We start from the raw sequence: 14,695 nt of genomic DNA, 5'->3' as shown, positions 1-14,695 counted from the left end.
GAGCTTGAACTCACCACTCTGAGACCAAGAGTCGCGTGCTCCGCCGACTGAGCCGGCCTGGCGCCCCTTGTGACGCTTTTTTTCTAATTTTTTTTAAGTTTATTTTTATTTATTTTGAGAGAGAGAGCATGTGAGAGGGGCAGAGGAAGGGCGAGAGAGAGACAGAATCCCAAGCAGGTTCTGTGCTGTCAGCACAGAGCCCGACATGGGGCTCAAACCCACGAACGGTGAGATCATGACCTGAGCCGAAATCAAGAATCAGACGCTTGACTGACTGAGCTGCCCAGGCGCCCGTGACACTTTCTCTAGAAGTTGGTTATTCTGCTCCCTGGTTCCTGAGCGCCCAGCGCGGCCTGCCACAGACCACCACCCCCGTGATCCTTTCTGGTCATGGTCTGGGGCCTGGGGAGGTGTCCCCAGCCTGTCCCCTGCCTACTCGCTGGACCCCCAGAGTGGCGCCCTGAGCCCTCAGGAACCTGGCGCCCTCCCGCACGGGGCCTTCCTGCCGGGCTGCCCAGGCTGCCCCGGGCTGAGTAGGTGCGTCACCCCCACCACAGCCCATGGCGCCCTGTCCACGGCGCACAGGGGCTGCTTTGTCTCTGGCCGCCAGTGGACAGCGTGCGGGCGAGCCCCCGTCTCCTGGGTCAGCCGTGCCCTCTCGGCGCCAGTGTGTCTGTGACCCGGGCTGTGAGAGGGTGAGCGGGCTGGGGTTATGGGCCGAGGGGAGGAGCATGCTTCCTTCCCAGGGGCTTGCAGACCCTCCTCCGGGCTGCTTGGCCCATACCCCCGCCTCCCCGCTGGCCGTCCCACACGCCCTTGACTGCCGTGACTCTTCCCCAGCCAGGTGGGTGGACAGGCCAGCTTCCCAGTGGGGACCGGGAGTCCACCTCTGTGGGAACCGCCCTCCCTGCACCAGGCCCATGGTCTCAGCCGGCACGGCCACACGTTTGCCGGTCTCCTGCCCAGAGGCCGCCGGCCTGAGGCCGTGCCAAGCAGAAACCTCCCACGAGCGCCCCGAGGGCCTGTCCACCTGTCAGAGCTGCCCTGGTGTCCACTCCCAGTGTCCCAGGGCTCGTTGGCACATCACAGTGGTGCGGTGCGCTCGGTCATCTGAGGCCCGTCTGGATGCTTCCCCCCGCCGGCCCTGGGGCAGGGTCCCTGAGCGTGGATGGCTTCCATGGCCAGGCCGTGGGAGGGGAGCCTGCCTCCTCTCAGTTGGGGTCTCACTGTCACCCCGGACAGGTCGGGGGGTCTCACTGTCACCCCGGACAGGTCGGGGGGTCTCACTGTCGCCCCGGACAGGTCGGGGTTGTCCGGGGGGTCTTGGTGTTCTTCTCCTTCCTCCCTTCCTTGCAAGTGACAGTGTGGCCGGTGTCCCGGCTTTTGTGTTTGGAGGGTCTCGGGGGAGGGGGCTAGGCCCCCACTCCTCCAGGCATCCAGCCACGGGAGGAGCAGGGCTGTGGTTGGCTGCTGCCCGCAGCCCCCACACGCCGGTCCAGAACCTAGGCTGGCAGAGCCCGAGGGCAGCCCGACGTCAGGTCTGCGTTCATCAGATGTCGATGGACGTGAGTCACAGCCCAGGGCTGTCTCCTGTTGGCTTGCGTGGCGTTTTAGCTAAAATTGGCATTTGCTGCCAACGTCGTAAAGAAGCTTTCGCCGAAGAACCCTGCTTTCCGGCTTCTGCCAGGGGCCCTGCTCCCGCCCCGATTCCCAGCACAGCGGCTGTGCCCCCGCGTGGTACGGTGCCAGTGCCTGGCCTTTGGGGGTGGGGACTCGGAGACAGATGCCGTCCCCCTCACGGGTCTGTATCATGTGGACGCACGACCTGTTCAAACGACTGGCGGGAGCCGCGCGCGTTCGCGTAGGAGAAGCCCCTAGCGGCATAGGCACGGGGGGAGGGGGGGACCTGCTCACTGAGAGAAAAGGCAGAAGGAGGGGCCGGAGGGCAGAGGGAACCAGGGCAGGTCACAGCTTGAGGCCCACAGGGTCCACTGGGAAGAGTGACCACAGAGCGGGCCCCTGGGAGGCGGTCAGGGCCGCCGGGGGCCGGGGGAGCCGAAGCAGGAGGGGCTGGGCACCGGGAGCACGCCGTGCTTGCGGAGGAGCGGCTGGCCACGCATCTCAGCGGGGCCCCCTGTGTCCCGACCGGTGGCTCTGGCCCGGGCTGACGCCCTGCGATGCGCTCTCTTCTAGGTTGAGGCCAATGGCGTCTGCGCAGCCGGCCAAGAAGGCGGCCGCAGGAGAGGTACGTGATGCGGCCGCAGCCGGGGGCAGGGGCCTCGGATACCGAGCTGTGAGCGGCTGAGAAGTCGGGCCGGCCCAGGCCCGGGGAGGCCGGAAGCCTGCAGGTGGCAGGGCAAGTGTCCCAGGAGCAGGCCTGCCACTCTGGGGTCGCACTGCCAGGCTGTGTCATCAGACAGCGGGCCCTCAGGGCGAGGCTTTCTGGGCACTGATGTGGGTGTGGGCTGAAGGGTGGGGCGGGGGGCCACTTGGGAGGTCAGGGGCTCTGGGTGTCCTCGCTGACCACTCTGGGAGCACAGGGACCCCCCCCCCCCCCCGGGGCAGGCGGCCTCTAGAGCCTGTGCCCTCACCTGCAGCCCTTGCCCCTGAGCCCGTCCACCCTGGGAGCCGAGCCCGCCAGGCCCACGGCGGTGCTGGTGGAGAGCGGGCCCGTGTCGTACCACCCCGAGGACGACCCCGATGAGGACGACCCTGACGAGGACGACGGGGAGCCCTGTGTCAGCGCCCTGCAGATGATGGGCAGTGGCGGTGAGGGGGCAACACTGGCACTGGGCGGGGCAGGGGTGCTTCAGAGAGAGGGAGGGGGAGAGAGAGCCAGCGGGGGAGGGGCAGAGAGAGGGGGAGAGAGTCCCAAGCAGGCTCCGTGACGCAGAGCCTGATGCAGGGCTCGAACCCGTGAACCGTGAGGTCGTGACCTGAGCTGAAGTTGGGCGCTCGACTGACTGAGCCGCCCAGGCATCCAGGCCTGTCAGCTTCAAACGCAGTCTTTCTGTCCAGAAGGAGGTTGGGCCTGGGGCGTTCACAGCTCGGCTCCGTCCGTTCTGAGAACAAGTACTGCAGGTCACCGACCGGGCCCTCCCCGATGTGAAGGCCGCAGGCTCCGGGTTGCAGGAGGGCCGCCTGGCCGGCGGGAGCAGGGCTCCCACCCACCACCCCACTCCCACGGCGCTCTGCCAGGCACCCGGGTGGCCACGGTTCCCTTCTGCGTTCCACAGATTATGGTTGTGACGGCGAGGAGGACGACGGGTACTGAGCCGTGGCCCTGCAGCCGTGGCGTCTGGCAGTGGGGGCCTCGGTGGGCCCGCCTGCCCCGTAGCCCTCACCGCAGGCGCTCAACACCTCCGTGGCACTTGCTGCCAGGACCACGTCGGGAGCGTCGTCGGGAGCGTTTCTGCCCAGCAGGGGACTGGACCGCTGCCTGTGCGTCTGGTCCGATGTGTCTTGTCCCGTGGAAGGAAACTGAGGCGCGAGAAGGCCCGCTTTTCGGAGCGAGTGGAGGGCTCCTTGTGGAGCCGGGTGCCTTGGCCCCCACCCCTCCCCGGGGCTGAGAAGCACTGCACCAGCCCCACCCCTGCGGGGCCAGGGCCACTCTGTGCCTGTGGCTGTGTCTTCAGCCAGACCTCGGACTCTGGCCCACGACAGGACCGTTGGCTCCATGACCCCTGGGTGCACAGCTGCCCTGGGCAGTGCCCGCACAGCCTCTGGTGGCTGCCCAGGGTGTTGGGCTGGCCCTGCTGCATGGAGCCAGACCCAGGAGCTGGAACCGGGAGCCGGAACTGGAACCGGGAGCTGGCGCTGGAGCCAGGAGCCGGAACCGGAACCGGGAGCCAGAGCCGGAACTGGAACCGGGAACCGGGAACTGGGAGCCGGAGCTGGGAGCCGGAGCCCAAGCTGGAACCAGGAGCCAGAACTGGAACCAAGAGCCAGAGCCAGAGCTGGAACTGGAGCCAGAGCCGTAGGTGCTCCTTGCTTGACCTGGGATCTGGCTCAGTGGCCACAGAGGAATGACAGGCAGAGGGTCTTCAAGCCTGGCCACTCTGCCCTGGATGGTTCCTGCTGCCCTTGACCACCCCTAAGGACCAGGCCTCATCGTTGGAAGGCCCAGCGACCACTTTCAGGGTCTCCGCTTGGGCGTTGCTGCTCTGGACATGGCCACGGAGGCGGGGCAGATGTTTTTGCTGCTCGAGGCCCCAGACCTGGCCACCCTGCCCCCCCCCCCCCCCACAGTGGCAGAGTGGGGCCACACTGCCTTCCCGGGGGCCAGCCCTCCGTCTCCAGGGCTGGGCCAGACCCCTCCTGAACGCAGCAGTCTGTAGGTAGGGAACTTTGAGGTCTTGACTGCACGTGTCTGTACCCTGCAGCCAGCCTGGACCCGGGGCTCCTTAAAAGCCGGAGAGGAGAGTGAGTTTAGTGAAACAGAAAGATCCGTTGCTTAAGCAGAAACTGGCTGAGGCTCTGGTCTGTGCCTTCCCACCTGGGGCTGTGGCCTGCCTTGGAGGAGTGAGGCCACGGCCAGTGGGGGTGGGAGGAGCATACAGTGTGCAGGCTGGACTCACGCCTGACCCTGCTGTCAGATGCACTATGGGGACGTGGTTCGGGTTCATTAGCAATCTCCTTGTGCCCAGCCCCGTAGGAAGTCCCAGAGTCTGCTCCTGGCCCCGGTCTCTCGTGGGGCCACAGGGCAGGGAGAGCTTGGCTGCAGCGGCTCTTAGAGCAGCCCCAGGCTCTGGCTTCCTGGCAGGGCCGGCGGGGTGGGGGGGTTCTCCGAGCCACTCGGGGAGCAGAAGGTGGGCCGAGCCTGGCCATGGATGACTGGCTCTGGGGACTTCCAGGTGGAGGTGTGGCCGTGGCCACGGAGGTGACAGAACCACCCTCTGGCAGACGGGGCTGCCTCCCCAGCAGGGCGAGCAAGGCAGGCTTCAGGACGGGGCTCTGGCAGGACACATCCCCGAGGGGCTGGACAGAGGAGGTTCCCACAGAGGAAGAGTTCTCTGTCCCAGTGGGGATGGGGTTTCTGTGGGGGTGTGCAGAGGGCTGGGGTCCTTGGAGAGGATGTGGTGAGGAGAACAGTGAGGCCCGGGCCGTGACCGAGGTGCCGTGACCTGGGGCTGGCAGCCAGCAGCCCTGTGCTCTGTGTCCAGGTCGCCACTGCCACCGGCGTGGGCTTGCAGGGGACACACAGGCCCGTGTGCCCCTCCGCCCCATACCTGGGCGCCCCTCGTCCAACCCTGAGGATGACCTACGTCTGGTCGCCGGGTGTGGCTCTCTTCAGGGGGCCGTGGGGGGCTGTCCCTGGCAGGTGCGGGCTGCAGCTAATGGGACAGGGCACCAGCATCACCTCGCCCGCCCCCCCAACCTGGGTCCCTGCGGGCTGGGCCGCAGGAATCTGCACCCAGAAAGCTTGGGAGGCCTAGGTGCCCCGGCCAGGGAGGGGCAGGGACCTCACTCCGTCTGAGGGTCAGGGTCACTGAGGTGCTGAGAGCCAGTGGGCGGTCAGACCCAGGCTGGGATCAAGCCCCAAGGGGGTGTGTGGCAGTGGGCCTGCCTGGGGTGCCTCCCCCAACTGCGTGCAGGTCCCACCCCTGCCCCCTGCACTACAGACAGGTAGCTGCCGGTTCTGCCCTAATCTTAGCCGAGACCAGAGGGGCACGGGAGCCTACGTCACTTCCCAGGTCACCCAGCGTGGAGGTGGCCTCCCTGGGACCCATCCTGACAGCCACCCCCTTCCCGGGTGCTGGGGCCTGGCCATACCCGCTCTCGGATGCCTGCCCCTGGGGCCTGGCCAGTGACAGCAGGCATCCCGAGAAGAACGCAGGGCTCCCCGCTGGCTCCCTGCGGTGCTGGGGGTCCCTAGGGGGCAGGCAGGCCCCCGTGAGCACGTGTGCACCCGTGGGCACACAAACGGGTTCTGGGCAGCCTGGCGGTGCGCGCTTGTCCTCTGACCCTGCAGAGCTGGGCGGCCTGCCGGTGGGGCCGGGGTCCTCGTGGGGGGCAGGAGGCAGCAAGCAGGCGTGTCTGGCAGGCTCCAGGTGGGAGCGCTGTGCCCGTTGGCTCCCGGCCCCCTGAGCCCAGCTCCCCCTGGGCAGCACGTGCAGCGCGGCCGGATGGGTGAGAGCCAGCGCCGGCCCGGACGGGGCACCGCGCGCGAGCATATGCACGGGTACAGGCCCGGCCCCACGCAGGTGTGCACGTGCACACGCAGGTCTGTCGGGGGGCCAGGCCAGGGCGGGCAGGCGGGCCCGGTGCTGGCTGAGGTCAGACGGCCGTGGGCCTGCTGCTCTCGCTGGTGCTTCCCACGGGGCACCTCCCCGGTCTCCGGGGAGGGTGGGGGACGGCCGAGACCTGGGTGTGTGTGGCACCTGCTTGTGCCCCACCACACCCTGTGCTGTGCGACCTGGCGCCAGTCCGTCCCTGAGCGGGAGCCAGAACTACAGGGTACCTTCTAGATGGCCACAGGGAGGTGGGCGGGCCACAGCCCCTCCCAGGCATGGGGGGACAGGTCTGTGACTCCTTTCCCCACCCGGGGCTCTCCGGCAGGGCGGCCTCTCGGGATTGCCAGCTAGATCATTCCCAGGCATCCTGGGCAGACAGCGAGAGCCCCGAGGGCAGAGAGAGGCAGGCAAGGAGGGAGGTTGGCCTGATGGGAGAGCCCTCTGCGTCTGTCTCTCAAGGGCTGTCCCCAGAGCATGACATCGGTGCGTTTCCTCCAAAAGGCTGTGCTCAGCCCCACCCTCCCACACCTGCCCTGCTGGCCACTGTCACCAGTGATTTGGGGCTCACACCAGCCTGCGTGTCCTCAGGCCTCGTGTGCCCTAGGCTCACACACCCCGCCTCCCCGCTGCTCCCGCCAGGTGCCTCCTGCAGCCCCAAGTGGTTCTGGACTGGTCAGGCCCCTAAGTGGGCAGAAGTGCCGATGGCCCGAGGGCAGTGTGGGTCTCTGGAGGAGGGGCTGGGCAGCCCCCAGAGTGTCCTGCTGGGTGCCGTCGCCCTCCGTCCCGCCCTCCCTGGACCGGGCCTGGATGGCAGCAACCTCCGCCGCCTCCGCCCTCCAGCATCCTGCCCTCCCACCCCTCTGTCCACCTCTGGGCGGCTGCAGCACCGAGTGGGGGGTGTCCTCCGTGGTGCCTTCCAGGCAGGGTCCAGGGCTGCTTCCTGGGGAGGGGCTGACAGGTGAGAGGCTGGGGGTGGGGGGGAGGCGCTCTTGTCACTGGCCTGGGTCTGGGCTGGCTGCCCCTGCCCCCGCCAGGCCGCACATGTTCCAGTGGGGCAAACTCAGGGACTTGAACTGCAGGCCACACACACACTCCCCACCAGGGAGATGAGGTCCTTCGGGCTGACCGCGTCACTGTCCTCAGCCCTGCCCTGCCCCCTGGCCGCTCGCCCCCTCGGGCGCCCAGGCCCAGCCTTGCCTGGCTTCACAGGCAGGTTCAGCTGAGGCCCCCGCTCCCCCTGCAGCCCGGAAATGCTACATTCCCCGAATAATAAAGACTAGGAGACTTGAAGCGGTAGAGTGCCTATGGTCTTTGTCCACAGCGTGTCAAGGCCTCTAACGCATCGTTGCGGGGCCCGCCCGGCCGGGCCCCCCCACCCGCCATGCGCATGCGGAGTCGCCATCTTCCACACGCCGGGCCTGTCCCCTTCCCGGATCTGAGGGCCCCCTCGCCAGCAAGGTGGCAGAGACGGGCACGGAGAGGAGGCCCCGCAGGAGCAGGCTGCTGGGCCTCCTGGACACTCCTCGGCGCCCCAGGCCCTCCCAGCCCCTGGCCCAGCAGACCGTCTGAGCTCTCGGCCTGCAACCCTGCGGACACTACACCCCCAGCTGCCTGCGACCCTAGAGAGCCCCTTCCCCTGGGGGGCTGGTCCCAATTACGATACCCCCGTCCTGCAGCCGCACTCCTAGGGGCAGGGGGTGACCTAGGACCAGCTGGGCTGGGGGAGGACTTGCCCGGCAGGGGGCACGACCCTCTGCCTGTCCCCTGCCCTGCAAGAGGACTGATGGCCCTTCTTGTGCCACCACCCCCCCCCCCGAGTCCCAGCACCAGCACCGAGTGCTTGCCCACACCCGGGCGCTAAGCCACCACTTGAGCAGGACTCTCGGCCACTCTGTGCATGCGTCCTGGCCCCTTGGGGATGCCAGGCTTCGTGTGGGGGCCATGCTGGTGTGTGGCCAGCAGCGTCCCTGACCGGTCAGGGCCTCTCTGTGCCTACGTGCCTAGAGGGTTGGCTCGTCCCTGGGGAGGCCTGGGCCCCAGCCAGGCTGGCAAAGGGTAGTGGCCAAGGGACCGGCTCCAAAGTCTCAGGCCCTTCAAAGGGACGTGGGCGGTGGCAAAGTGGAGAGTCTTTATGGCTTTCCGGCCGGCGGAGGAACCTGGCTCAGGAAGCCATTGTCCCCATACAATGGGCCTGGCTGGGACCTATGAAGGCAGGGGGCCCCAGATTGGTGGGACCTGACCTTGACCCTGATCAACCACCGATAGTCCCCAGCACCTTCTCACGGCCACCGCGGCTGGCCCTGGCCAGGAAAGGGGACAGCTGTGCCTGAGGGCTAGAGCACCACCAGGGAGGGGCGGTGATGGGTGGGGAACGCTGCCGGAGCAACCCCGGGGGGCTGTGGTGGAGGCGCCCTGCAGCCCAGGCTGTCTCGCAGGTGGGCAGGGAGGGGCTGATCAGCAGGGTCAGGAGGGGTAGGTCACCTTCCATCACAGGGAACAAACCGCTGAGGCCACAGAGATCCCGTCAGCGAGCACCCGGGAGGCCCTAACTGGATGGAAGGCAGCGCCTCCCTGCCAGACGACGAGGGGGCTGCCCTTGGTCGCCAGGGGCCTTTGCACCAGCCAGGCCGAGTCCTCGTTCCCCTCCTTTGGGAGGTCACAGCGAACAAGGACGTTGTCGGCCACGCACCCACTTGGCGGGGCCTGAGAAGATGAGCGCCTGGCGTATCGCAGGGGGACGGCCACTGTGGCCCCCGCGCCTGCCCTCGGCGGCGACGTGGCGCTGAGCGGGCAGCGGGGCACGTGCCCCTCAGGCAGGAGGCCACGGGGCCGCCAGGGCCAGACGTCGGCAGGACCTGCAGGGTCCCAGCAGGGCCCGACTGCGGGTGATCGCGAGTCCCGGCAGAGGGTGGTGGGCGCGGCGGGGGAGCCAGGATCAGCACCTGTGCCTGCACAGCCCCACCTGGGCCCCAGGTGGGCGCGTGTGCGTCACACACTCAGGTGCACACACACACCTCGTGTTCGTCATGTCTGTGATGGGGAAGCGGGGATGTTCGCTCACGTCTCCGTGCCCGTCGCCCTCACATCTCCCTGAGGCCTCCCCACACGAGCCCCTGGAGCGTTTCCTCCGACCACACACGCAGGACTCTGGAGAATGTGTATTTCTCAGCCGTCGGCTCACAGATGTATCACTCCGCCAGCGTCGGCAAAGCCTCACGGCAAAGGTTTGCTCTGACATTGTCCGTGGGGACATGGCGGGGAGGGCACGGCCTCCGCGCTGTGGGGAAATCCAGCAGGCAGGGGGTGGGAGACGCGCAGAGCAGGTGTGCGGCCAGCTGGAGCACAGAGAGGTGGGCCGCTGGGGGCACGGGAAGCCCAGGCAGGGTCTGAGCAGATGGGCCCCGTGGGCCTGGACAGCGGGTCTGTACAAGGTGCAAGGTGGCTGGGAGAAGAGTGTGGGATGACGGGGAGGCCGCAGAAAAGGGGTGGAAGTCTGGAGCCCGTCGGCCCGGGGATGGCATTCCAGGCCCCCCGGGGGCAACCCCAGCCTGGCCCGGGGCAGGGCTGCTGTCCACAGATTTTCCAAACCGTCGCGGACCCCAGGCTGGGAATGGGAACGCTGGGGAGAGGCGTGGTGGTCACGTGGCCCAGAGGAAGGCACTGGCACACGAGGTTCAACGGCCCCCGGGGCACCCCCTCGACTCCTGTGCAGGCTCTGTGAGTGCCTGGGGGCTGCCGGGCCCCAGCCAGCAGGCGGCGCTGCAGGACGGCCCGGCGGGCTCCCGTGGGTCAGGGAGCCTCCGGATGCTGCGGGGTGCAGGAAGAGAGAGCCCTCTTGTGGGGGGGGGGTGGTGTCTCGTGTGTGCCTGTGCACGTGGGTAGGTCAGTGCCGTGAGGAGCCCTGCTCCTGGGGGAGGGGGCACTTCTCTGGGAAGGAGTCCCCCCAGGTGTGTGGCTCCTCTGCCACTGACACCTGCACCAGGTGGTCTGATGCAGGCAGATCAGACTAGACCTCTAGATCAGACTAAGACCGCCTGCTGGGCCCTCTCCTCTCAGCCTTCAGCTTCACTTCCTGTCTCACCCGCACAGCATCCCCAGGACCCCTAGGTAAGGGGCGGGTTCTGCGGTAGACAGCGGCCTCCGGGTTCCCGCGGAGGGTCCAGACTTCGTGGAGACCTCTAAGCTCCATGCAGTGGTGACATCCCTCCCTTGGGAGGCCCTGAAGTGAGGGAGGGGTGTAGGGGTTAGTCGGGAAGACTTCCTGGAGGAGAGAGGGTCCACACCAGGACTCAAAGGAGAAGACGCTGGTCAGGCCACAGTGGGGCACAGAAGAGGCAGGTGGGCCACCAACCTGGTGACAGAGGGCAGTGGAGAGGAGGGGAACATTAGGTCAAAGCCTCTGGGGGTGGGGGAGGTCAGGATGGGGCATCGTGTTTCTTGCAGAGGAGCGGGGAGGGGAGTCTCGAGTCCGTGGGTGGGGAGCAAGTGTGTGTCCAAAGAGGTGGGCAGAGGAGGTGTGTGCTTGACCCTGGTGGACCCTGCACCCTGGCTGCTCACCGACCGACTGGCTTTGGGCACTTGGGATCGCAAGGAGGGCAGACAGCCCTGGTGGCTGGGGTTGGGGTTGGGAGGGACCTGCAAGTCTTTCCCGAGGGCAGAGCCGGACCCTAAACCACGGGAAAGATGGTGGGTGGAGTGTGGCGGAAGGGCAGGGCTGGAGCAGGCCAGGGCTCCTGGGAATGGGGTTCCGAGTGGCCTTGCCAGCCAGGTGCAGGCTTGGGTGAGAGCAGAAGGGTATAGGTGGGGGAGTGGTGTGCGTATGAGGGGGGGCAGGGTGTCCCCAGGCCAGGCTCCCAGTGAGTCACTGCTGACCCGTCGTCCCGGCGCCGCGGGGGCCCAGGCTGGGCTGGCCGCAGGAAGCTGATAAAGGGCCAGAGTCAAAAGCCTCCAGGCCTCCCACTTCCTGCAGCCCCAGGAGCAGGGTGTGGCGCTTGGGGGGCGGGCGGGCGGGTCCTGGCGGGCATCTGTTGATGCAGGCTCAGGTGTCCATGGCCTGGCTGGAGGGCCCACAAAACAACACAAATTGTGACCTATGACTGCCTGGCTCTGCCTTCAGAGGATGTGATCGGGGACGTTGTGGTGGGCACAGGCAGCCTCCGGCAGCCGTGGGCAGGAAGGCCAGCGGCAGCTTGGAGGTGTCGGATCAAGGGGCAGAGGGGAAGGGGTGGCCAGGGCAAGGACACGGCCAGGGCCAGGACAGGGGCAGGCAGGCCAAGCGGGCGCACGTTTACCTGAGGGCCACTCTGTCACCTGAAGGTCAGGTGTGTGTCCACCTGTCCAGCCACAGAGGGGTCATGGTGACCCAGGAGATGGGGTGCTCCTGGGAGGCAGGAGGGGCAGGAGGTCAGCTGGCAGGGGCGCTGAGGCACCCAAGTTGCGTGGGCGACCCCATGGAGCCACTCCCAGTGACAGCAGCGCCTCTGCCACGCCTGTGGTGACGACCCGCCAGCCCACAGGTAGGGATGTCACCATGAGCAAGAGCGACCTCGCCCCACGCCACCTACGCTGGTCCTGCTTCCTCAGGGCCACATCCCAGCACCACCATCACCACGGTCACCCCACCGACCCAACCTCGGGGGCCTTGGCAGAGTCACCACGCTCGCGCTCTCCCTGCCAAGGATGGGAGCCAACGGCCACCTCCGCCAAAGCCACAGCCACCATCACGGCCAGGCGTCCCACCCAAACACGGCCACGGAAGCACAGCGAGGCGCCGACGCGCCCCAGCGCCAGGACTTCTGACGCCTTTTGGGGTAAGTCCCAAAGACCACGCCCCCTGCAGAGCGCGTCTCCTTTCGCCGGCGCGAGGGCCAGGCGGCCCGGGGAGCCCGCGGTCCCGCACCACCAAGGCCCGGGGGCGGGGCCGCGCGGGGGCGGGGCCGCTCCCGCGCTGAGCTCTCCGATTGGCCCCGCGCGGCCGGCAGGGGCGGGCCGGCCGCCCATTGGTCCGCAGCCGGAGGGGAGGGGCCGCCGTCAGCCCCGCGCTCCCGCGGCGCGTCCCGGAGCCGGGCGAGCGCGCGGACGTCGGGCGGCGGGGTGTTCGGATCGGGCCGGGCGTGCGGGGCGGGCCCGGCGTGAGGGGCGGGCCGGGCGTCAGTCCCCGCGCCGCGCGCCGCGGCGCGGGGCCTTATCAGCGGGGGCAGCTGGCGGCCCGTCAGTGCGCGAGCGCCCCGGCCCAATTCAATGGCCATTGTCCGCCGGCCCCTTTGTTCGGGAGGCGGCCACTTCCTGCGGGGCCGGGCTCGGGCGGGGGGGCAGGAAACGCTCCGAGCCGAGGACCAGACGCTGAGGCCGCCCCAGCCAGGGGTCAGAGGCGACGGCCACCTGCCCCGGGGGGCGTCCTGGGCCTGGGGCGGGGGGACTGCGAACAGATGCCGGGGCTTGGCCAGGGCTCAGCTCGGTCCCGTCCTCGGAGCCTCAGTCTGCCCGTCTATAGGGTGGGTGGACGGGCCAGAAGGTCCCCTCCTGGGGAGGTGATGGTGGGGGCTGGGCTCATGAGATCAGATCCTGTAGAGACGGGGGAGGGGCAGAGGAAGCCGGAGGGATATCCTCAGGCAGAGGGGTGCCCCTCCCAGGCCTGCCCTCTTCCCCCATCCCTGACTGGGGATGACCGGCTCCTAGGGGCTCAGAACAGCAGCAGACAGGACTCGGGTTCCAGGGGATGGAAATCCAACTCCCACTGCCTCTACAGGAGGAGAGAGAGTCCACTCAGGACTCCAGGCTGACATTCAGGACTGTGACCTGGGGTGGGGGGAGGGGTAGTGAGGGAAACAGTGGCCCAGGTGCTGCCCCACCTGGGGCCAGGCCTCCCATTCCGCCCTCCCCTGGGCTCTGCTGGGCAGTTCTGCTCACAGAGGACCGGCTGTCTTCTTGGGGTCCCTCACGAGGGCCCGGTGGGCGCGGAGGGGGGGGGGGCAGCCCCGTGTAGCACTCTGATTGGCTGGACCTTGATCACATGCTCACCCACAGCTGGGAGTGGGATCTAGGGTTGGGTGGGAGATGGGACCTGGCCCAGCACCAGAGCCCACCATTCCCGCCCAAGCGAGTCAAGGCACAGATGGTCACAGCCTCTGCCGCTGTCCCCCCCACGTGGCGTGGACCTTCCTTGACCAGCCCCCATCCTGCCCTTCTCCCCAGTGCCCTGGAATCTCTTGCACTTCCTTCCTCTGAAGCCCCTGTGTGGCCTGTGCTGCCTTCCCCCGCCAACCTCAACCCAACTCAATGGGAAAAAACTGCTGGCATTTCAATGGCAGAACTTGATGAAAAGTTGGTGACCAAAGGCTTGGACGAGCTGGCAGAGGACCAAGGGGACAGTGGGCAACCCGGAAATTAAATGCTGCAGGAGACTGCTGTCCGAGGCCAGAGGAGCCAGGGGAGGGTTGCCACCCAGTGGCTGAGTCCCCACGGGGACAGACTGCTGGAGGTGCTCCTCTGTGACCCTGGGCAAGCCTTGTGCCCCTCTGAACTCCTTAGCTATCACACGGGGGTTTGTGCAAGTGAAGCGAGGCGTCAGACGGAGAGCACCCAGCTCAGCACTGGAACTTAGGTGCTTTACAAAGGGCAGAGCACTTAGCAAGGAACTGAGCACCCACCAGGGGAAGAGGGGAGCCATGCCCCCCAGGGGTCCTTGGCCTTAGGAGCTGGAGGTCACAAGGTCTAGGAGAGGCTCCAACTTGAACCTGTCTGAAAGGCAGACGCCAAGTGGGTGTCTGGTGTGGAAGAGATCTGGGGGGACACAGCTGTGAGGGACACAGAAATGGGCCAGAGGGGTGGGGAGAGCCCCAATCCCCCCACAGGGTGCCTGCCCAAAGAGAGCAGAGGGGGGGTGGGAGGAGCCTGCCCACACGCCCCCACCCCCTTGGGCTGTGCTCTCCGCCAGGTGGGTGGGCACCTGGCCGGGAGCAGCCAATGCCACCGGGTCCAGAGGGTGTCAAGCAGGCTCAGCGGCGGGATTTCTGAGCGGAGCCTTGCCACATGGCCACGTGGGCCAGCCCGGCAGGGGTGTCGGGGACACACAAGGAGAGGTCTGTGTGTCACCCAAAGCAAGGTGGTCAGCCCTACTATCCCTGCACTGTGGGGGCCCTGAAGGGGAGGGCAAGGGCGGGAGAAAGGTGTGCCCCGGCAGGACCCCAGAACTCCAGAGGAGGAGTGGTCTGGCCACGGTGGGTTTTGGGTTTTGGTGCGGCGGAGCGGGGGGGGGGGGGGGTGGCAAAAACCTCAGGAGAAGCCACGAGGGTGGTTAGCGAGGGTCTGGCCCAGGGAAGACCAAGGAGTGTCCACAGGGAGCGGCAGTGGCTGGGTGGCTCAAGGACACGTGGCCCTTTGGCCCTGGAGACTACAGAAAGGTTAGGATAAAGTCAGGAGATGGGCTGACAGGCCGAGGGCCCTGGGGAACACGTCAGCGT

General features: G+C 67.6%; 1 protein-coding gene across 5 annotated transcripts in view; it reads left to right on the top strand.

Moving 5' to 3' along the window:
* Nucleotides 1-7,523, top strand: part of BRF1 (BRF1 RNA polymerase III transcription initiation factor subunit) — a 60,626-nt gene extending 53,103 nt beyond the window's left edge. For all 5 annotated transcript variants that reach the window (XR_007152838.1, XM_047861904.1, XM_047861906.1 and 2 more), the window contains 3 exons: nt 2,194-2,245; nt 2,598-2,769; nt 3,237-7,523. Coding sequence is in view for 4 of the 5 variants with exons in the window: in XM_047861904.1 (XP_047717860.1) it covers nt 2,194-2,245; nt 2,598-2,769; nt 3,237-3,274 (262 nt within the window). In the remaining variant the exon portion in view is untranslated. The remainder of the gene's footprint in view (nt 1-2,193; nt 2,246-2,597; nt 2,770-3,236) is intronic.
* Nucleotides 7,524-14,695: the final 7,172 nt, after the last annotated feature.

This window comes from Prionailurus viverrinus, chromosome B3, assembly GCF_022837055.1.
Source record: "Prionailurus viverrinus isolate Anna chromosome B3, UM_Priviv_1.0, whole genome shotgun sequence".
Taxonomy (NCBI): Eukaryota; Metazoa; Chordata; class Mammalia; order Carnivora; family Felidae; genus Prionailurus; species Prionailurus viverrinus.
Note: the sequence above shows the minus strand (reverse complement) of the source record. Positions and strands in the feature narration are given on the sequence as shown.